This window comes from Dermacentor albipictus, chromosome 4, assembly GCF_038994185.2.
Source record: "Dermacentor albipictus isolate Rhodes 1998 colony chromosome 4, USDA_Dalb.pri_finalv2, whole genome shotgun sequence".
Classification (NCBI taxonomy): domain Eukaryota; kingdom Metazoa; phylum Arthropoda; class Arachnida; order Ixodida; family Ixodidae; genus Dermacentor; species Dermacentor albipictus.
Window position 1 is genome coordinate 153,916,357 of NC_091824.1, and position 22,964 is coordinate 153,939,320.

The 22,964-nt window shown below is 45.9% G+C and overlaps 1 protein-coding gene across 1 annotated transcript; it reads right to left on the reverse strand.

The window, feature by feature from the left end:
* Positions 1-744: 744 nt before the first annotated feature.
* LOC135903835 (gamma-aminobutyric acid receptor subunit pi-like) lies at positions 745-20,935 on the reverse strand. Its single transcript, XM_065434245.1, has 9 exons — positions 20,904-20,935; positions 16,950-17,002; positions 15,025-15,122; positions 10,955-11,022; positions 5,441-5,673; positions 4,524-4,606; positions 3,244-3,384; positions 2,050-2,345; positions 745-1,249 (listed from the first exon to the last, which is right to left on the reverse strand). The coding sequence occupies exons 2-9, from the start codon at positions 17,000-17,002 to the stop codon at positions 1,001-1,003; spliced, it is 1,221 nt and encodes a 406-aa protein (XP_065290317.1). The 5' UTR covers positions 20,904-20,935; the 3' UTR covers positions 745-1,000.
* Positions 20,936-22,964: the final 2,029 nt, after the last annotated feature.

Genomic DNA, 22,964 nt, shown 5'->3' on the forward strand with positions numbered 1-22,964 from the left:
TGCGCATGCGCGCTAATACCGTGACAACACGGCGACGGCGTGAAATGCCTCGAATGTATTTATCATTGCAATCGCAATAAAATAAGAATCACTGACTCAACGCACGCGTAGAAGCAACCTGATGTCAGCAAGCGAGCTACGATCGTTGAACGAGCCAAGTATCAGGCTGAAGAAAGCGGGGTTTGCCTTCGCAAGGGTGAGTCTCTCTCGCCTGACTTCTTCGGCCTGGCGAAGACAAGTCCCCGAGTCGAAACGCTGGCTCCAACCTCAGACACCGCTCTTTCGACCACTGTCGATTACTTCATGTCTTTTCAACTTCAGGCCAACTTCTGCCTGCATATGTCCTGTTTGAATGATGTCGCCAAGTTCCATTATTTACAGATACGCCAGAAACTTGCACCCAATGTTTGCATGAAAAGACCATGCGACTGTTGCGGCGAAATAAATAAATAGACCTTAGGGAGCCTACAAGCAAGCCTTGTGCTTGCATTTATGCTCGCTAGTATACCTCCAAGCTAAAAATCAATAGGCAACAACGCTAAGAGCGTATTCGTATTTACAGACTTCATTTGCAAGATCAATCATTGCGCAGACAAACGCATAGCTTCAAAAGCGCATTGCGCAGAAAGACTTAAAGACCTGGCATATTCCATAGTTCCGCGGTAGCTATCTTTCCGAATAAATAAATTAATTATTTGTATCGTTTAATTAAGTTTTCTTCATTGAATTTGTGTGATCACCTGCTGTTCTTTCTATTTCTTTTATTTATTTTAGTGCGCCGACTTACTACAAACGCTTCTATGTTTCTAAGCACAACACCTTCTTGCGCAATACTCGAAACCTGGAGCCCATGAGGGTGTATTGAAACAAACAAATAAATAAATAAATAAATAAATAACTTTTCGCCTAATTATTACAGGCGGAAAGACTGATCAGAAGGCTAAGTGCGACTAGGCGACGTCCAAGCCAGTGTTCAGGACTTTAGCGCAGCACGGCGGTGTCAGCGTGAAGCGGTCAGGTAGTAGGCCCAATATAAGACCATGACGAACGGGAATCCGATGACGAAGACAAGCCACGCGCGGCGATTGTGTCGCGCCTTGTCCAGCCCCACATCCGGCGGAGTCTGGGTGCCGGCCTCGTGCGCCAATCGGTAGCCGTCGGCCACGTATACCTGCTCGGAGATGGTGCGGCTCCAGTCATCCGCAGCGTTGTCCTCGGTCAGCTCCTGTACGCTCCACGCCCGCTGGTTCTGCTCCACGGAGCAAGCAACAGGAAAAGGCAATAATAAATGGTGGTGGGTTAACAATAAATGTTGCACAATTACGCGTTGAAGACAGCAACAAGTAGAATTTTGACATGAGAAAGCAGACTGTACACAAGGACAGAGTGATGTCCCTGTGTTTTCTGTTTCCAGGACAGACTTAAAAGGACCGCAACTCCCCGTGTAAAAAAAAAAAAAGACCAGATTTAGCAGCGCGGCGCAGGACACGAACAGAGCCACTAGGACAGGCAGCTGCCCGTGTGGTTCTTTTGGTGCCCTGTGCCACGTCGTTATATCCGCTCTTTACCAACTTCTATACCGAGCAGCCCAACTTGAGAACATTGTTAGCCCCCAATGTACCTTGCTTGTTTTCCTTGTTCTTTGCTTGCCTGCCTACATGATTGCTTGTATGTGTTTGCTCTTTTTAAATATTGTTGCATGCACATTTATTCTATTTTCATTTTCCTGAGTTTAAGTATCACTGTCACGCAATAAACATTCAAGTTGGCAGTCGGCAGTACATTCTGTCAGTCTTTCCGTGTCCCATTTCATGCACCATTTTTAGCACGGAGCCGCATCAAGTTCCAGCATGCCCTAGTTCAGATGTAAGTAGTGCATAGTCGGCTGCAATGGGGCACTGTTGCAGACGGCTTCATTATAAGCTTGACCAGCTTGAACGCACACCGAAACGTAAACACAAGTTAACTGACACATTAATGAAGCAACTGTATAAAATTATAGAGCCTGAAATGTTTCAGTCAACACCATGAACAACAACGCGCACACACCGCGTTGCAGACGATCAGGAAGTCGAAGAACGCGCCGAGCACGAACCCCAGGCAGATCAAGAGCCAGACGTCCATGGCGGTGAGCAGGTCGTGCCCGTGAAGCATCGCCTTGAACTGTGTGGAGTGCAGCGTGAGGCCAGCCAAGGCAGCGCAGGGTAGGTACAGGCCTCCGCCCGGATACCAGAGGCGCGCCCAGGCCACGGGCACCAGCATGGCCGACGGGAGCCACGTGCTCAGCAAGTGTGGCCACGGGTTGCGCCTGAACGCGAACTGCAACAGCAGGCAGCGCTGGGGGCCTGCGCGAACACCGACAGCCAGGAGTTCAGAGTTAAAAGAGCATTATTCGGTATTCTACAGGACACATGGCACAACAAGTAAAGTATGCATTCGCTCCCGATGCTTCCTTTACAATTCTTAATTTGCCCGTTCACGCTCGTTATACTAATTCTGTACATGCCTTATTCAGCTGGTGTTCTAATTAGGTACATCAAGGGTCCCAATACAGTGATTCGCTCTAGGACCTCTCTCTATATTTACTTATCACGCAGTGTGCCCTATTTGAAACTGACACTGCACCATAAGTGACTGTATGCTGTACCATACTTGAAATGCAGGAACTTGGACGCTTCAGTTTGGCGCCAGCTTTTTCACAAGAGTCTAAGTCAGAGCTCAAAGCGGTGATTCTCAGCAGGGTCTAAGTGGGCTCCTCTAGCCTAGGCGTTGGAAAGAATTCGATGGCGAGTGCGATGGCATCTTTTTCAGCCTCCCAAGAGTTTGGAAGCCACTCGACATGTGACCGGACTGGCAAAGACCAGCGCGTTGGAGCTCCTGTAGAAATGTCATCGTTAAAAAAAGCTGCTAGTGATGAGGGATAGTGTTCTGCCTAATGCCGAGCTTCGAAGTACCAGGCGTGCAACGGAAGCTTTTTCAGGTGTTGCGGCGAGACATCTTATAATCGCATAGTGGCCTCGAAACTTTTCACAAAGACGGTAAATAAGCAAAGCTCGAAGTGCAGCACTATGTCACGAGCATGAATGTTTAAACATAAACAAAACCGAGCATATGTGCTGACTCAGCGGTACGGCATTCAAAGATCAAGGAAATAGATGTTGGCTGCTGCTCAACCTATTCCCATAAGTTGTACGCTTCCGTCGCATAACTTCTGGCTGCCGATGCGACTAGAGTAATTCTCACCTGCGATTGATTCAAGCGTCTGTTCACTCGTGCTCAGCGTGATGGTGAGCAAGCGCGCTCCGCGCAACCACAACACGTCTTGCTCGCCAGTCTTGAACACGCTGATCCATTGCAGCTGTGCCGTGGCCTCGGTGTGGCGTTCTGCGGAAAGCGCACGAGCCATTGGAACTAACAGACTAAGGAGCTTATCACCGTGCCGCGAACATGCCATATCGTTGCTCTCACTCATGCTCACTGGCAAGTGGATACGCATGACTCATACCTTTACATTACATTTGTACGTGAATAAACAGTACCCCGCTTCACCTCTCGCTGATGGTGGAGCTTTGGCACGGCGTGCCAAAGTGTCAGACACCTAGTTTCTTAAATAATGAAATGAAATATTACATGTCTGCGCAGTACAAAAATTTTCTACAACTCTTTTTCTTTGAAGCGTAATTCCTGCTTTCAAATAGTAGTTGCCTAGAAAGAACTATAGGAACGAGGAAGTGCGCCAGTACATCAGACATAAATTTGCAGGACATGGGATCTGCGAAAAATTTCAAATTCCGTACCCTCCACCCGCCCGCCTCCACCTTATATTTCCAGACGTCTACACTAACCCCTACTGCCGGTGCTGTGGCATTCACCCGGCTACGCTTCCGCATATGCTGTGGGAGTGCCCAGCACAGTACACCCAAACTAACACCACGACTCTCTCGTCGAGGTTGCATGAGGCTCTGCGGAGCTCCGCCCTCGACGACCAAACCTGGGCGACCCAGCACGCCCGCGAGGCGGCGGCGAGGCAAGCCCTCGACGTCCCTTCATGGGAGGCTTAGGCCCGGTCATCATAAAGTGCTGAAGTACAATAAAAGTTCATTCCTCCTCCTCAATCTCCATGAGATCTGTACACGCAGGCTTAAATTCGGAGTTGTAGCTCGTGGTCGCATTTCCAGTTTACTTATTTAGAGGCTGCATAGCCCAGCATTGCAAAAATTGAGCTTTTCCTGTCAACCCACGCCCTGTAAAATTTTGACGCCGACTGCAAGCTCTTTGCATAACGGGAAGAACTGCAACAGGGAAAGAAGGCCAAACATTTCACGTTGAACGTGGCACATAATTTCGATAACTAAAGGCGCTTGGCCGCCAATCGTGGCCTTGCAAGAGGGTTTGGTACTCTGCCAAACGACCAAAACGTCATAGACTGGCGATGGAGTGACTGTATAATGTCACTCCTGTGGCATGTAGGGTTTAGGCGACGTTGCCTTGTATATAATTGAACAAGAAGAGGATGCACTCACGCAACTTGATTCTGAACGGACAACGCTGTGTGTCCAGAGGGTATAGGTCCAGGTTTACGGCACAGGACACTCTGAACACATACCTGTTGGGTTGAGATCAGAAGAGAGGCTACAACGTTGTGATGTAGACAACAGTTGCAAGATGTCGTGCAAGATCTCCAATGTATTCAGCACACTTTATAATTCGGAGGAGTCTTAAAATGACAATTCGCATCGAGCTTCAAGTTCAGCTAAAATCATCTAGTTGTAATCGTTCTGCAATCAGCTGAGAGGCAAACTTTACCCTTCCGAAATTACCTTTGCGATGAATTTCGTTAACAAGGTTATTTTGCAGCAATGTGACACTTCAATTTGTCCCCTAAGCAGTATTCGCGTCGCCACGCAATAATTACCTAAAGCACCCTGGTAGTTGTGCTTCGATTCCGGAACGAGGAGGGACTTTTCTTCAACCGGCGAACTCAATTTCCAAGGAACCGACTTTGGCCGGTTCGCATCATTCTGGTAAAATCAGGCAAAGGGCGATTTCTTTAACGCAGAACCGTTCTTCACCATACCAACAAAGTACATATTGTTGAAGGGGAGCTTACGTGATCGTTTTCGCATAACTGAATCAAACATGAAGGCCTAAAGCAACAAAGAATGTCTATGGCTTGTTTTCATCCACGTGCCAATTTCTCGGTTTGAATGTCTGGCTTCCTGTGTGCTCTTCCCCAGATGCACGGGAATTGCTAAGACGTACGTTTCTTGAAAACACTAATTATAATCGCGTGACTTCCGCGTTCCACCTAGCTTAGCACGGCACCCAAATAGGCACACTCTTCTTTTTCCTTTCCTGCTTAAGATATCGCTCCTTGGCGGTACATGTGAGCCAATGCATCCATTACAACCTACAAAGAAAAAACCGGCTGACATCGCACCTGCGTGTGTCCGCAATGGTGCCGTCCTCATAGATGCGAGTGACACGGGAGGCGTCGTCAGCTGTCGCAGCCAACAGACGCACCTCGCTGACGTCCAGAAAGGTCAGCCGTGGAGTCCAGATCTCGTGCTCTAGGTATGCGGGCAGCGCCACAAAGCTGTTCTTCCTGAAGAAGGTCAGGTTGAGCCGCGGGTCGCGCCACCTCAACCGCACGAGAGCCAGCAGGCCGAATTCCTGCCAAGAAAGTTTGTGGTGCCGACGTATGTTGCTGCACTGTCTAAGCACTTCTGTGTATTTTTCTTTTCGCGTATTTATTGCGCTAGGTAGAATATGTCGGGTAAAGTGTACACCCCATACGCCTTCGAGAGGGGTTCTTTCTTCAGATGCTTGCCCTGCGGCATAGATGTATATTTATATATATAAACGGGGAGGCCCTCCACATGTAAAAATTGCAGTAGTGGCTTAGCGAACTTATCGTCCTATAAATTACTGCTCGATCCGTGTGAAGCTTGCCATCTCTTATATTATCTCGTTTAAACCTATTTGGCAGGCAGAGCCACAACACGTCGGGAATGTCTGCTGCATGAGGCAGCCCACTTTGGACAATTCATGGTGTCTTCACGCTTTGGACGGTGGGCCGAGGTCACGAGGTCTGCCTGAGACCATTTCATGCTGCAGTAACCATCTGAAGTATTCGTATGCACTCGTCGGAGCATCGGGGAATTCATACTACGAAGCGAACCCAAAGCCAATATATCCGTCGACACTGACATACGCTTGCGCTGAATATAAAATAACGATTAGGCATACGCTAAATAAATGACGTCGGGCAATGAGACGCTCCGTTTCATCATAGTTAAATCCCTGTATGAGACGTTCTTCATTGAACTGCAGGAATAAGACGTAATGACTTGCCCGCTAACCTTTCATCCTCAGTTAGGTTGTTCGCTGACGACTGCGTCATCTACCGCAATATTAAATGTTTTGATGTTCATCTTACTTTCCAAAACGATCTTCAGCCAACCTATAGACGGTGCGGAACTTGGCAGATGTCCCTTAACGCCTCCAAATGCAAGTTAAACTAGCATATCTTATTTATGTTCGCCCACAACTAGAATACGCTTCATTCAAATGGTCACCATATCAACATTATCTAATCCGTATGTTGGAAGCCGTTCAGAATATGGCAGCCAGACTCATCTCTGGCATCTACGACTATCATTCGAGCATTACCCGAATAAAACAAGAGCTTGCATTTCAGTCATTAGAAGATCGCCGCGTCATTGCTCTTTTATGTCTATTTCACAGGTACATTTACAGTAATAACTTTCATTGTTTGCCGCTTCATGCGCACATCTCGTCGCATTCACAACGCACTTAGTTTCATGCACATTCATGGTCAAACGCAGGCATTTAACTCATCACCACTACCAAGAGCTATTGCAAATTGGAAAAGTCTCCAGGATCACATTGCACCCATCTCCAACCGTGAAACATTCCGTGATGACCTGAATTCATTGCGTATTAATATTGTATAACGATGTTGCGATTTGGTATTTTTGTCATGTAGTTACTGTTGCCCCCTTACTCAATGTCCTTCAATGGGCCTGTAAGGTAATGTGAACAAATAAATAAATAATATCCGGGAAAACGTACTGCAGAAATATGATGAGCCTACTGGTAACGCGGTGATGTTATAGCTGGCAAAACGGATTTGCAAGCAACGTATTTGTCCAGTTCAGATGCATATTTCATTCTTTTCATCCGTTATCCCAAATGGCTGATACTAAAGATAACTTCAACACTGATGTGCGCGATCTAATGCAAAAAGAAGAATGGAGCTAGTCTATAATCACTAAGCGATTTTAGCTCTGGCACTCTGATCTCTGCATTCGCTGAAGTCAGCAGGCATCCGATGCCTTCCAGGTAAATAGTCTTTCTGTTTGTTTTTGTTTTTTTCGCAGGTCGTCCAAGGCACAATTTTCCACGCGTAAAATCGTATCGTGTTGCTCTGCCGCATTATTTGGATGCCGAGATGCATTCTCAACGTGCAAGCCTTGTAGCTTTTTTTTTCTTTCAAATATACCTACCAGAACAGTTTCCAGCGCTTGCATATTATGGTTGTAGCAAACGGCGTTCAAAGGGCTTCTGGTCCTTTCGAAAGATCACGCCTTCTAACGTTAATTTCAATCCTCGATAGAATTTTTCAGTCAACTCTGTAATTGACAGGGGAGAGGCAGCGTGCCAGTGTGAGACACAGTGTGAATAAGCACTGGGGAGCCATGTCCCGATTTAGTTTTCTCAGAAGTTGTCCACTACGAGTAAGGACAGAAACCATTACTGACCCATACCGTTATCTTTGTATGGTGTCTAAAGGAAATTCAAGGGATTCTTGCTAATGTTACAATCACCGCTTCTCTTCAAGAAAGAACCTCACTTGCTGCGCCAAACGTGTAATGCGAAAAGAACTGACGCATTTCCTTTCCTCCAGTCGTCTAAAGAGGTTACGTGCCTTCCTACGAGAAGTAATATAGCCAGCACCTTGCCATGATCCTGTCTGATATTGCAGTCGGTGTGTCTTGTGGGATGTCCGATTTTTCTTGCTGCTGCTCTTGATGTCGTAGCGCCAACGAAACAACCGTGTCTTGCACATCCACCTCACACTCGCTGCTCACAGTAACTATGATCCCCGAAGAAACTTTTCGGCTTCCCCATTCATCTTCATCTCCAACACAACTATTAAAAACAAACTGCGACAAGGTTTCCTGCCGTTGCCTTTATCAGGGACATATGGTTCGCAATAGCCAGTTTTCTCGAAGCTTCGTGATGCAGACCAGACATGTCGTTTTTACTCCCACCGTCAGGGATTTCGCCATCGCTTGCGACACCTTTATTAACAACTTTTTCGATGACTCTGTGTAGCCTCACGAGTGAGAACGGTCTTGTGACTCTTCTGCTGATTGAGTGACTGGCTGAGTTACTGAAAGCCATGTTCAGTTTTTTTTTTCTTTTTTTTTGCAGAATGAGTTAGAAACTGTGCTATCATTAAAAGATGTTAAAAGAAAACTTTCTAAAAGCCTGAGAGGAAGGTTAAGAACTAATTCACAAGAAAGGTAAATCGGCAAAACTCTATTTTTTTAGTGATCATTGTTATTTGCACCTTGATAAACGGGACTAGACCAACCCAGACAGAGCTTCGTACATCACCAAGGGCTTCGGCATTAGAGAAATTAGTGTATTTGTATCGCTGCGGCCAGGCAGCGCCAGAGCCTTCCTGAAGAAGTGCAGCCACCGACAGCGCTAATCCGAGCAATGAAGATCATCGTTAGCGGCTTAACTACCTTTAGCAAAGCCCAATTTAAGGCGCAACCATCGAATTCTTTGGAATGAAGGTGCATTAAGCTAGCACCATTCAAGGCACACCAACCAGAAATCTCCAGCGCACTCGGGAGAAGCGAAACGGCCCTTAAAGCGCTTTAAGTGTGACGGTGACTGTACGTCCACGATAGATGATCTCTTAATTCGTGTCATTAGCAGGAGCACAGAAGAGCAGAATTTTGGGCCAGTTGATGAGGCATATTTGTACATGGTGAAGCGCGAAAGACGGGACAAGAGCTCGCTCGTCCTGTAGCGCTTGTCCCGTCTGTCTCACCTTACTTTGTTCCGTTTTTCGCGCTTCACCGTACTCGAATTAGCAAGAGTATTTTAATCTTCCACGCATTGTTTACTTTCGGCAGGGGCTAGGCATCGCGAATTAACGGTCGCTTCGCAGTTGTCGACATGACATAGCTCTTATCCTCGGCTAGAATAACTATGTCGTATACGAAAGAAGCCCTGCGCTAGCTAACTCGAAAACGTAAACGTATCACCTTATGAATAAACATTAATTGCGACAACCAGTCTCGCGCTTCCAGCTTCATTACTTGATAAGACAATTTATTCCTACCCGAAATCAGCCACATTAGAAATGCCGTGCGCATGATGTCTGGATGACGAATAAAACTGTCTTGCCACAAGGAATACTGATGAATTAATGTATGCTATGTCGAATTAGAGTGATATGGCCCTGAGATTTCACGATTTCATTTTGGAGCATCGGCTGACACTTGTTTTCACTTTTTCTATAGGCGAGCTTCTATCGAGTTTCAAAGCAGTTTGTTCGCGCACTTGCCTAATTGGTTTAATACTTGCGTCTTACACCCATCGCAGACTTCCATCAAAAATTTCTTCACTGCGATGCCATCACACATTTTGCGGTTTGAGTAAGAAATAAATTATGTGGATCCTAAGCACTGCAGCTGCGGGAATCGACGTAAGCAAAGCTTTCTGCGATGTTTACGCTTATTGACGACAATTGGCGGTGATGCTTACGACGAATGGTGAAGTTCTTCAGCGTTTAGCGCAATACGATAGTGGTGAGTAGATGTTAAATGTTACCTTGCGTGCACCACTTGTGCTTGTCTACGTAGTACATAGAACGCACACCGACAGGTGTTTGCTTGAGGAGTTGGGCGCTACTGTTCCTGGCTTGCGAGGAAGTTAGCACTTCCATTGCCTCACACGTCGCATCACATCGTGGGCGAAATGAATTAAATTATGGTGCTTTACGTGCCAGAACCACAATCTGGTTATCAGGCACACCGTAGCGGGGGACTCCAAATTAATTTTGACCACCTGTGGTTCTTTAACGTGCACCCAACTCTAAGTACAGGAGCGTTTTTGCAGTTCGCACCCGTCGAAATGCAGCTGCCGGTGTCGTGATCGAACGCCCGACCTCGAGCAAGGCCTACGCCAAAAAGCTACCTCTTTCTATCACGGCGCGTACAGGAGTGTTGATTTGATGGGCGGCCGCTTCTGTAGTGCCGTCTATACGCTGCGGTGATCTAGAGCACATTAGTAGTGTCTGCCCTTCATTCGTCAATTGCCCGTTTGACAAATTAGCACGGTGTCTATATTTCAGAAATAGCAGAAACATACCCGCGCCATACCTTGGATTTAAATTTGTCCAGCTTTTCCGCAGACGCTGTTTCTTACGTCACATTGTCCCTCTCCCGCACTCCTCCCATCTATGCGAGCTGCCACGAGCGTGAAGTGGCAAGGTTGTTATGCACTCGTTTCGTGACTGCGTCAGTCCTACCCCTTCACTGCCTCCGCTCTCTAACTCATCACTGCCGTTCTACTTTCCTCCCCTCTGGACTGCTGCAGCTTCTGCAGAGCTTTTGCGGGGGGAGGAGGGGGGTGGGGTCAAGAATAATTATAGCAGTCGACAGGGTATTGTGGCGACGCCCAGGGAGCTCCGGAGGGCATTATGGGGACCCGATGGAAAGATCCAAAACGAGTTTCTCACATAGCCATTTCCACTCTGCCGCGTTCCTGCCTGTACATACGCGATATACAAATCACTCCCCGATGCGGCATGCAAGACAGCAACAGTAGCAGCATCAGTGCAAAAGTAGAAGGATGAGGGAAAGAAAGCTTCGCTTTAAAATAATACAGAAAGCGCGTCGCTGCTTACGCTTTCCGCACCGGAGAGTGGGTCCACGTTCATTAAATTCATGTCGACGTAAACTTGCGCTGGTTCACCTTAGGATGGAGAGATAAGAGAAAGCACGTTAAGTACAGAAAGGCACATTTTAATCTCTCGACTGCAAAATTTAGTATCGGCTTGTAACCTTAAACACTAAAAACAGGTTAACCCAAACGTCAGCCTTTGTCAGTCTTGTACGTAACGGATTACATATAGTTAAATGCTTGTAATCAATTACATTTATTGGAAGTTTTGTAATTTGACGACTACTTGGTTTACTTGCTAACGCTCACTGTAATTCAATTACTTTTCCATCAGAAACTAATTAATGTAACCAGTCACTTCTTTGACGAGGCAAGCTGCAACAGGCGATGCAGTTTTAAAGGGACACTAAAGCGAAACAATAAATCAGTTTAGACTAATGAAGCATTGTTTGAGAACCTTGCAGACAGTCATTTCAAAAAATAGTTTCATCATTAGATGAGAAAATGAAGGGCCAAGTATCAGTATTTGAATTTCGCGCCATAACCACAGCGCCGGTACGTCAGCGTGACGTCAGGGATTCCAAAGTATGTTTTCGCATTTGGGCCACGTTGGCTGAATAAAGGTTCCCGAAACTTGCCATGTTTAATATCTGGTTCCTTTAGAACACAATGTAGTCAATCTGTACCGCTGTATATAATCAGTAGGCCCTAGAATATGCCTCAAAATCCAAGACGCCAGAGCCCCCAGGGGCGGGAACTTAAGTAGGCGCCGCCACCCGTATTTCGTTCTTGCGCTTTTTCTAGCTTACCAAACGTGTTATCGTTGTAAGAGTGGTGTTTTTGGTGTTGTAGAAGGGTAATTTACTGATGCAGAAGAGATCATTTTTCACTTTAGTGTCCCTTTAAGAAACTGATTTTGGCGGGAACTATGGTATAAGGTCCGAGATTGCGCCGCACAGGAATCTCGCGGATGCGCCATGTTCAGACAAGCAGACACCGAAGCTCAGTATTCGCTTTCTTATCTTAACGCTCCATCGGATGTTGGACGTCGAATGGAACTGGCGCTGGTATGTCTCAATAGCAACGGCCACATAAAACGTTAATGCCAGGAAATCTTTTTTTTTTTCAGGTTTTAATTCGCCCAAACGCAAGCGTCGTCTCCAAGTGCCCGCAACGATGAAGCGTTTTTTAATTGCACCTGACAGAGGACTCAGATGCTGAGAAACGACAATCTTGAGCGCTAGATGTCCACACGGTGCAACACCGCGGTACTCCCCATCGCGCACATCGAGAGAGTTTTCAGTGTCGCTGCTGATGTCTTCACAAACGAAAACGAGGGAAAATTACCGACGAAAGTTTTTGAGAAGCAATGGTTACCGAATATAAGCAATGCGTGAAGCGTCACAGAGGATGCATTGAAAGTACCAGGCCAGCCCGTTTGGTTTACTTTATATGTGCAATGTTAATAAAGGCTCAGAGGAAAGTAAAGTAGAAATAATCGATTACTAGTAAGTATTTCCTTAATTACTTTAGTTTAGCCGTAATTGCAAACTGTAATCAATTACGTTTTTGATTCAAGTAATTGTAGTTGCATTCGGTTACATTTTTTCTGTAGCCTGCGCAAGTCTGTCTCTAGCCAGGATAGAGAATCGGTACACTATATTGAGTATCAGCACGTTCTTTGCGACTATTGCCACCAAGTACCGTCGGGGTTGTTGCTTCCGCTAGGGTGCATCAGTAGGAACACTATGTACATTGCGGTGCACTGTTAAACGATACACCTGAATGTAAAGAGCTTTAACGTTTTACCCTCTGGTAAGTGCACAATGGGCCCAGCCTTACAGCAAGTGGCTTCTGGTTGGTGGCGCTACCACATTTCTACACGCCTGTATAACACTGACATGGCTTCAGCCTGCTCTCGCAGCTAAAGCGCCTGGAAAGTGACAGCCATCCATTAGCGTGCTTACTTTTACTATGAATAGACTGCTGAGAACACTGAAGTAGCATCCTCTTTCTTATTTTTTTTGTTGGTCACATTATTGTCCTAGTTTACAGTGCATTGCATGTAAATGATTCTTCTACTCTGTAACGAGGGTACCACACAATGTTGCTGCATGCAGACACCCGTCTTTCCACTGATGCGAAATACACATCCGAACGCAAAAGAAAAGGAACGTTTATGTGTAACATTAATGGCGCCAAATGCAAACCCACGTGCTGTTCAGCTTAGTTATCTGCATAACAAGGAGTGCTCCCGGCGGCCTTCCCATCCTCAGCGGGGAACCGGTGAAGCCGTCATAAATATACTAATGAACTTGTTCGAAGAATAAATGTTTCGTCTCATGACGAAGCAACATCACTCTTGGCAACTCTCAGCTGTGCTGCCGCTGGACATCCGGGTGACATCATATGCGAGCGTGCCGACGGAAGACCCTCTTTAGGAAGGCACTTGGTGACTTAATGGTTTCTACTCCTGAAGTGCGCACTATATTTTCTGGTGCCTGTGTTTATGTGAAACAGCAGACGCATGGGACGTACCGATTTGTTAAACACATTTGTTACGCCCCCTCAAAACCCGCCAGAACGAAAGGAGAAAAGGAGCGTGTCCTGGCGCATGCTCTCACGGACGGCGTTTCCCTTCACGGAATCGGTATGGATGACACCGCGTTTTCGTCTGGTGTGAAACAAAACGCGGGCCCGTGATCGCGGGCTGCCGAAAAAGTGCTCGATCGTGTAACAAGGCACGCAGCCAACTTGCTTTTTTTTGGGGGGCTTGCTTTGTCAACTTTCCGCTTTTTTGAACTTTTATTAAATTCCGCATCTCCATTCAGTGACCAAGAAACAGCGCTACAGTTAATACGCGGATGGCCTGTGCGGCGTAATCCACAGGGTTCCCTCGAGAGCGCACTTGCACGTGACCTTGTGTAACGCTTAGGTTCTTAGTATTTCTTCTTTCTCTTTATCTGACCAACTTTTATGCGGCATAGCCCTTGAATGCTAAGAGGAAACTAAATCATAAGCTTCGCACAGGAATTGCAAGGAGTGTGAGAGGGAAGCTAAGAAAAGCATAAAAGAATGGTCTTAATGTTATAAAACAGGGAACGTCGTATCCGCGCGGTCGCGGATGCCTGTTCTCCTCGCGTCGACTCGAGCCAAAAATGTAGCGCACGCAAGGCCGCCTTTGAAATTGCGCGTCAAAGATGAACGATGCTCGTTGGCGGCGGACGCGCCAGATCGATGAAACGTGCGGCGAAGGAAGCTCCGGATGCAGCCTCAGATTTATGTTAAATACACTTTTCTCTTTTCCTGTTTATAAAAGCCGATGCGGACTAGAGCTTTCGGTCCGGCTATTAATGTATTCCGGCGTACTTCACCCCAACCCACCAAGAAAAAATAATACTCAGTTTAGTTATGAAAGTTTAACTGGCCTGTGCTTGTTGACATTGGGACATATCGTAGAGAAATCTTTGACTATGTGTAGGTTGTTGCAATGATTTTTGTTGCCCCAGACGCTCAGATCAAGCGCGCGACGAGCACAGGAGGCGCACGGATGTTCCGCGGCACACAACAGAAAACGCAGTCTATAATATATCGCAATATGAGCATACGAAAGCATCGGCAGCAACTATGTGAAAAGTAGCTCGGCAGGTTGACACTGCTAGGTCACGGTTTGGCCTATAAAGTTGAAACCAACATCCTAAGCGTACGTGCTAGTTATTATACCCACACTGGAGCCAATGCAAAACGCTATGCGTTTTTTGCAGTTGTTCGATCTAAGAGGCATGATGTCTTAGGTCATATGTGTTTGAGTGTGCGCATTGCCAGCACGCTGCCATATGTGCTTCGAACGTGCGCTGAGAAGCTAACCAGAAATGAACACGGCGGGAAGAAACATTGCACAAGGCATGGCCTTAACCGCGGCGGGAAGACGGTGTCCTTAACCGACAAGCGAGTTCCAAATGGCGCCGACACATGTTTTACGCTGGCCACGAGAAGCAGCAAAGAGACGCTTAGCAGAAAGGAGCAGAATCACCAGTGCGAACACGCGCACTCGCCGAGCACGAACTGGCTCACCGGCTTGGGATGGGGCAGCGTACTTCTTGTAGCCGGAGCCGAGGACGACAAGTTTCGTGGTCGCCTCATCAACGGTCAGGTTTGCGTACGCGTAAGACCTGCAAAGGAGCAAAAAGAAAGCGCTGAGAATGCAATTAGGAGAGAAAAAGAGGCTATCCCGGATATAGGACGGGCGCGAGCGTCTAAGTTATTCCACTGTCTGCAGAACCTTTGACCGCTTCGGCTTGCTAATTCTGCGCGGTGTAAGGGGGTCCAAGGAGAGACTCAGCTGCGTACCGGCATCGAGCATTCATCCATTTCGCGCAGAAAGAAAGTGCTCAGCAACACTGCATCGTGAAACCTTCTTGCATGGCAGACGGGAATGTGTGGCCCTCAGTTTCCAAGCGAAGCTGTATGCTCTCCAGTCATGCTCTTGCGTTTTCTGTTCTCTGACGCGACTAACGCATTATCTTTGATTATCTACTCGTAGAATGGAACCTCAATGGAAAAGCTTCAGGGTGAATGGTTACAAGCAGGGAAGCGACCCAAGACAAGGCTCATTAAAGGGAGCACCACCTACAGCTACGACAGCTACCCGCAGCGGTGACTCGGTGGTTATGGCATTCCACCATTGAGAATGAAATCACGGGATTTCCGGATTTATCCTAGATATGAAAACAGCATTCGTGTAAGAGTTAAATGCGGAACACTTGGGTACTTAAACTCAGGCGCAGGTTAATGATTCAAGTGGGGTAAAAATAAGTCCGTAGCCCTTAGTTATGGCATTTCGCATAATTCACAGCACAGCTTCAGAATCATAAATCATCATTAGTATTATCATGCGTCCTCAGCTGTTTCAACTCACCAAGTTTCTACATCAAAAGCCTGTCTTACCAAAAAAATCAAAGAAATACGATATAGAGAGTGGCAGTGGGCAGTGCATACGTCAGGAAGTGTTGAATAAAGTTCTCACTAGTCGACCGGAAGATATTCAATGACCAACGATCACTACACTCAGACCTCATCGAGTTGGTTTTCCTGAACAGCAGTAAATGTCTATGCAACTCGGCGGCAGAGCAACGCCTGCGGGACATCACACGCCAAATGTTTGCGGTGACAATGACCGATTTAACCATAAAAAAAGTCGCAGTTGCGCCCTTAAGGCGAGGCATCGATTGTGATAGTAAATTAGTGGGCGGCTATACATAGTAACGAAAGAAGTTTTATTGGCCGTATAAGCTTGTAAACATTACCGTACTAAATATATTAACAAGCATGGTGCCACGCGCGCACAAGCAAACATGAACGCATCTCCCTCGATAACGGCGCATATTCGCTGTCAAAACGCTGGAGCGAGGAAACCTGGCAGCAGCAACGAGCGAATTGACTTTCGTGCTGCCTTTCACTTCAACGCTAACTAAGCGGTTAGAACACAGCGCAAACGAAGCTACCCGCACTCGGCGCACTCTGTCCCCATCGCAGATCGCTTTCAAGATAGGGCCTACGTGGCCGCACTGTGTGCAGCGGCCACCGGAGTAGAACGTAGCAGTCCCTTCTCTCCCCCATCTCCCCCCATCCGGTGCCTTGCCCCTTGCCCGCGATGAAAGACGGTGCGCTACCTCCCCACTTTCCTCCCTTGCACGCGTGAGATTGAGCCACCATCGCGCACCTAGCCTCCACTTAAGTTCTATCAGCTAGGCCCCCAACCCAATGCAGTCAGGTTGTTGTAACCTGTGTCGTGGAGAGAAGTCGCACTTGGCAGTTTTGTTCAACGTTGGGGAGCTTCCTCCAAGGGGCAGCCTCGCATATAACTGCGCTGAAACTATTTGTCGCTCATGGGTAAAAACGGAAGAAGTAACAGTCCAAGCAACTGCAGCTTTCTTCTAACTCATACCTAAAGCCAATGAATATGTCCAGTGGTTCGGGGTACCGGTGCAGGTGCTTACCAAATAACTCCAAGCACAAGCACAGCGATCATCAGGCTATCTCCGCCAGTCATCTGAAATGCAAGCCACAATCTACGCTATAGTGAGCATAAGGTACAATAAATGCTCTAATACAAATGCAGGTACCTATCCTTTGAGAAGAATGGTGAGCGGGATTGCGCAGGCGTCACAAAACCAAAACAACCGGACTATTCATCATTATGAGAACACCCTTCTAAGAGAGGATCAAGACAGCTGTACTATTGCGACTGGCGATCTGTTCTCGCGACATACACGAGCAGCTCAATATACATGTTTTATAGGTATTAGTTTATGCACACTGCAGTCCCCCTTAGGTCCCATGCCGGAGTGGATAGGAGGAGGAGGAGGAAATAACTTTATTTCGTGTCCTGCGAGCTGGTGGGGAGGGCCAAAGGCCCCGCCTAGGTGATGGCCAGGAGTTCGTGGGTCCTGGCGGCATCCTCGGTCCGCTGGACGGCCCATAGTTGATCCTCGAGGGCGGGGCTGAGCCGCGCGGCTTCCCAGCGCGTGCGAACGCTGTTGCTAGAGGCCGCGTTCTCGTTATTTTTATGTATCCCTCGGCATTCCCATAATATCTGCTCCAGAGTGGCTCTGGATTCGCATGCAACACATGCGAATCCAGGTGATGTAGAGTGGATAGAAACAAAAGCAAAAGGATAAAAACTACTCATCACGAATCAAGCCATGTGTTGTGGAGTGGATAGATACAAAAACAAAAGGATAAAAACTACACATCACGAATCAAGCGCTTGTTCAATGACAAACGAGACCTCAGCCGGTTTAATGTAAGGATGCCTTTTGCTCAATCTTATTCCTTTCTTATGATCCACCTTTCATGACCAGTTAACCCCCATGATAATGTGCACGCGGACGGAGCACCGCTCAGACTGCCGATCAAGTAGAAAAGGAATTTCGAATTGCAATAGCATCAGAATAATGTCATTAACGTTAACCCAACCCTGTTAACGCAGCTAAAAACAAATGTAGCTACAATATCTTACTAAATACAAAACCTAACATTAGAGTAACAAATACAATTCAAAGTATAGGCCACGTCCAAATTCAGTGCCCTCTGTGACAAAGGTATGAAGCTATGAAATCTAATTCACACGAACACACACCCACACACAAAGGCCACATGAACATAAGTACTAAGTGTTTCACTAATTATACATATTATACATGTAACTGAATCTGCAAACGCAGACATGACTAGATACGCTGGCACTTGGGTTTCTAGATGTATCTGTACGCACGTTAGAGTTATGAAATAGAGAGACAAATAGACATGCACTGTCGGACCTGAACGAAAACAGCGACCGACTATATCTCAAGCTATAATCGCCAGCTACGGGGCGCTTTCCTGTCGTTCCACCAGTGTTATTATATTTATCTATTCATTTTTTTCGATTCACGTTGCTTTTCTCACTTCACCTCCTCGGCAAATATTATCGGAACAACGAAAGGCGAGACTTCCCAATAATTTCCCCGGCTTCCAATATCTATTCTGGCCTTTCCTTGCCCTATCGCAAACATTATGCTCATTATAGACAGGAAAGAACAAAAGAAAAAGCAAGAAAGACGTGCCTGTGGGGTATTCTTCCGAATTGTCTTAGTCCGGGTTCCCAAGTCGATAAACTTGAAAAGACAGCAACAAAAGAAGGAAAGAAAGAGAAAGCGGGCGGAGAGGGAAACGACACAGAATATCGCATATGCAGCGGTCTTACTCTCCCTCATGTCAAGCTTTCCTTTCCTCCTCACCTCACATGCACCATCCTGCCGACCCAGAACAAAGGTTACGGGTGTAGCCCGCAAATTGCCAACATCAGAGCTTCTCTGAAACTTTAGGCGGTAAGTACGAAACGGCTCAAACAGTAAGGTAAAGAAAATGGAAGAACCCAAACTTCATCTCATCATTTACATAGCCCCCCTCCCCCTTATCCAGGCCACGCTAGCACCCGCCGCCACCCACCGAAAGAAATCATCTTCACCTGCCCTCAGGGCTTCGACGAAAACTACAGTTATCCGAATGCGCCCGTGTGTCTGTGCCTGTGTGAGCAAGAGCACGGAAAACTCGACGGCAATGCCAAGTATTATTACATACCCCGCGTTTTCGTGAGAGCGTATAACTCGCAGTCCTCCTTTGTCGAGGCAAGCGAACACCCGATGTTTTATTAAACTTTCGAACTGGGGATCCGGGAGCGCGCTACGGAACTACGTATATGCAAGCTCCTATGTACTCGTACGTCCGCTGGTCTTTATGTGCCCGTGCACGATGCAAACACAGGAAAGCGAGACGTCATTAATTAGGACTAGGCAGAGACGACTCTGATGATATCTTCTTTTTCCTGCAAAATTCAGAAGGATATATATATCTGCCTCGCATCGGCGAATCGAACGGTGTGGAGTTCCGCTGCAAGAACTCGGAAACGAACAAAGAAATTAGGAAGGAGCGCGTCCAGTCGACAGCCCAGGCGGCGGCCTTTGAGAGGTTCTTGCAATTTTTTCTCGCTGGATACAAGGGCGGCAGCGCGGCGCGTGTTATGAATCGGGGGTCGCGGCAATTGCTTTCTATCCAGAACTACGCAGTTCTCGAAAATGCGTTCGATATCGCGTTGCTCTTGTTCTAGCGAAATGAGAATAGAAGACATCAAACGAATAGTAATTTTCCGGCGACTCATGCTCCAGCTGGCAGCGATGAACAGCGACAAGCGCCAAATCGGCTACGCTCACTTGGATTGTTTAACCCGAATAACATTCTTGGCATGGTCGGACCGGCTTTCTTACCGGCTACTTATCTAAGCGTTTCTGTGGGCCGATCACGAAAACAGTGAGCTCTAAAATGTGGGCCTAACCTCTTTCACAGGTGACTGACATAACTGCCGCAAAAAGCACACACACACAAAGGTAAAAGAAGCGCGCACAGCGACCCGGCAACTATGTCACTCAGTAAGAACTTACTATAGGTCAACAGTAAGTTCTATTGAAGCTGATTTATACTGCACTTCAATTTTTAAAAAATGGCAGACTCAACCGTAGTTGACGCCTAAGTAATGCGAAGAATCCACGATTTGTAGGGAACGGTTATATAGATAATGTACCTGTTGTCGAACGGTTATGCGGGCATTATAGTTTTTAGTGTTTTAACAATAATAACGCACAATGCTTGTAACGACAAGATAAAAAAATTGAATGCAAACTAAAACACAGTGGTACATATCGTGTGGCGCCAGTGCACGTAACAGTCTTCTCACAGGCGTACACCTAGTGGCATACCAAATAGCCCCTGTGTGGAACATGATTTTAGGCTTCGCCATCACCGGGATCCGCCAACGAGAACGGCAGATAAGCTCGCCCGCCATAAAGTGGCTGGCTTCGGGGAAGGACATTAAGCCATTATCCTATGAAATTTATGTGAATTCCTCTTCTCAATAGCATGCTATTCGCATATGTGGATACTCCTCATAGATGAGTTTAACCCGATTCTCTCCTTTTTTTTCGTATCTCATAATGCATGCGTAATTGTGCCTATACAAGTATAGGCATTAATATCTCGTTTCATCGGGCTTCTATAAACAGCCGGCTGCTACTTTTTCTTCCACGTCAAATACATCAAAATTTAGCTGAGAAATAGCTCCCCTGTAAAGAAAGCTCGTCCCTGCTCACTAGAGCTCTGCACAATGATCCGGACTTTCTGCATACATAGATCACCTAGAAGCGCTCGAAAAGGACCGACCAGACATGCACAGTTTAGAAACTCGATTAATTTGGTTTTGCAATAACATAGTCATAAAACATATTTGAACTGCACATTTGACACGAACCTTGAACCCGTGACAATTATGGGTTTCAAGACGTACGCACGTTGCTGAACTATAGCAGTACCTATGGCATTGTACGACTGGTTGCTATCCCCAAAAATGTTCAACTCACCGTAGCCCTTGTTCTTGTTCCCAAGCAATGGCAATTACCCACTACGGGGGTATTGGCCAAAAAGCAGGTAATTTCAAAATTGAAGTAAAGTGAGTAAGAACTTGGAGACCAAAATAAAACCAGATAAATGGGTCACGTAGCTGCTATTGAAGCGATAAAAAAAGGGGGAGGGGGAGTTGAGAAAGTTTTAATGCCTGCAAGTTTGACTAATACAATTAAACAATTAAATGATCTTTGAGGGCTGGCAATTTCACAAAAATTAGAGATGTTTCCCAAAATTCAACATGGTAGTCGTTTCATGACCCGTCCAAGCTCAAGAAACAGGCACACTCAAGGAATCTACGTAAAGCCAAGCATTTTTGCTGTGATTGGCTCATGGATCACGTGCGTGTACATATGAAGTGTAGTTTTCGACTTATAAATATTAGTAATAAATAATATGTGATACGAAGAAATTATTCTACTTGCAATGATTATAGACAGGCTGGATATACACATATTTACATGCAGTACATCATACGTATATTATTTGTTTAGACGTTCAGCGGTGATCCATATTATTATTATTATTATTATTATTATCATCATCATCATCATCATCATCATCATGTGTGGAACGGAGTACAGTGCAACTGCTGACCGAAATGCGCATAGTGTCACGTAGCATACGGTCAAGAAGGTATCAAAACTGTGTTTGACGAAACTAGGGTTTTATTGGGCGAACTTCAGCCCTCAAAAATAGGCTACACTCAAAGGAGTGTAGCCTATTTAACAGAGATAAGACAAAATACATAGTATTCAACTCCCGTTATTCCAGGGGTGACACAATTGGCATGCAAATTCACCTTCTAGGTGTAACAATAGAACAGCTCGATCACATAAAATATTTAGGGGTATTATTGGACTGCAACTTGAACTGGAGACCACATATATCTAGTATATGCGCGAAATTAGCTTCGGCTTGCTATTTATTAATAAAATGCAGGGAATATCTTGACCTTAGCGTACTTAAAGTTGTTTACTTTTCCATATTTCACTGTCACATCACATACTGTTCTGAATCATGGTCAAGCACATATAAAACATACATAGATCCCGTTTTTCGGTTACAGAAAAGGGCCTTGCGCATTATGACATACACAAGCCCACATGATAATACTGACATGCTGTTCTGTCGTCTCGGTATATTACCTTTATCTCTGGCATGCGAAATGAAAGTTGCCATTTTGATTAACAATATCTTACATGGGAATCACTCATTATCACCAAGCCTGTTTGTTACACCTAGTCGCAATACAAGGGGTGCAACAAATATAAATTTTAACCTACCAATCACTCGTAACACGTATGGCCAACGACTACTTGAGTTTCATGGTGCTAAAATTTGGAATACAGTACCTTTTGAGGTAAAAATGGCCAACAATTTCGTGTCTGCTGTTAAAAAGCTATACCTATCAAAAAGTACGTGATTTTTTGTCAGTCTGGTTCTCCACCTGTTTCATACTGTGTCGGATCTATTCAGAAAGCCTAAACACTTCAACACAGACCCTTGCAAATGTGTCACTTCTACGTATAATATGCTATCTCGGTTTTTTCATTGTGTATGTGCATGTATTCTCCTGACAGTTCTGTTTTATTACCATTGATTGATATGCACTGTTTTTCTTTTGTAATGTTTTTGATTGTATGTATCCACCTAACTGTATTAGGTTGTATCATTAAAAAACTAGATAAGTGCATGACATTGTAGCTGCTATTACAAATATGACTATGGGCCTACACTAGCCATTGGCTACAGGCCCAACAGTTCCTTTGTACAAATTATTATAAATGAAAAATAAACTGAAATGAATTGAATTGAATTGAAAATTGAATTGAATATTATAGCGACGAACACAGTGGGCGATCGGCGAAAATCTGAATAGCGGATCAAGCGCGTCGGCTTTTATACATCAGTCGTCGAAGGTTCCAGAGTAATCGCAGGTGCCCGCGTGTCTTCTAGAAAACTTTACACAATGCTCGTCGCACATGCATTCAGAGAACACAAGCTTGGGAAACAAC

Coding starts and splice junctions, on each gene's coding strand:
- LOC135903835 (XM_065434245.1), bottom strand. CDS start 17,002: ATGACTGGCGGAGATAGCCTGATGATCGCTGTGCTTGTGCTTGGAGTT. Junction 11,023..15,024: donor CGCTGCCCCATCCCAAGCCG/GTGAGCCAGTTC, acceptor CTCCATCCTAAG/GTGAACCAGCGCAAGTTTAC. Junction 1,250..2,049: donor TCCTGATCGTCTGCAACGCG/GTGTGTGCGCGT, acceptor TCCGTGGAGCAG/AACCAGCGGGCGTGGAGCGT.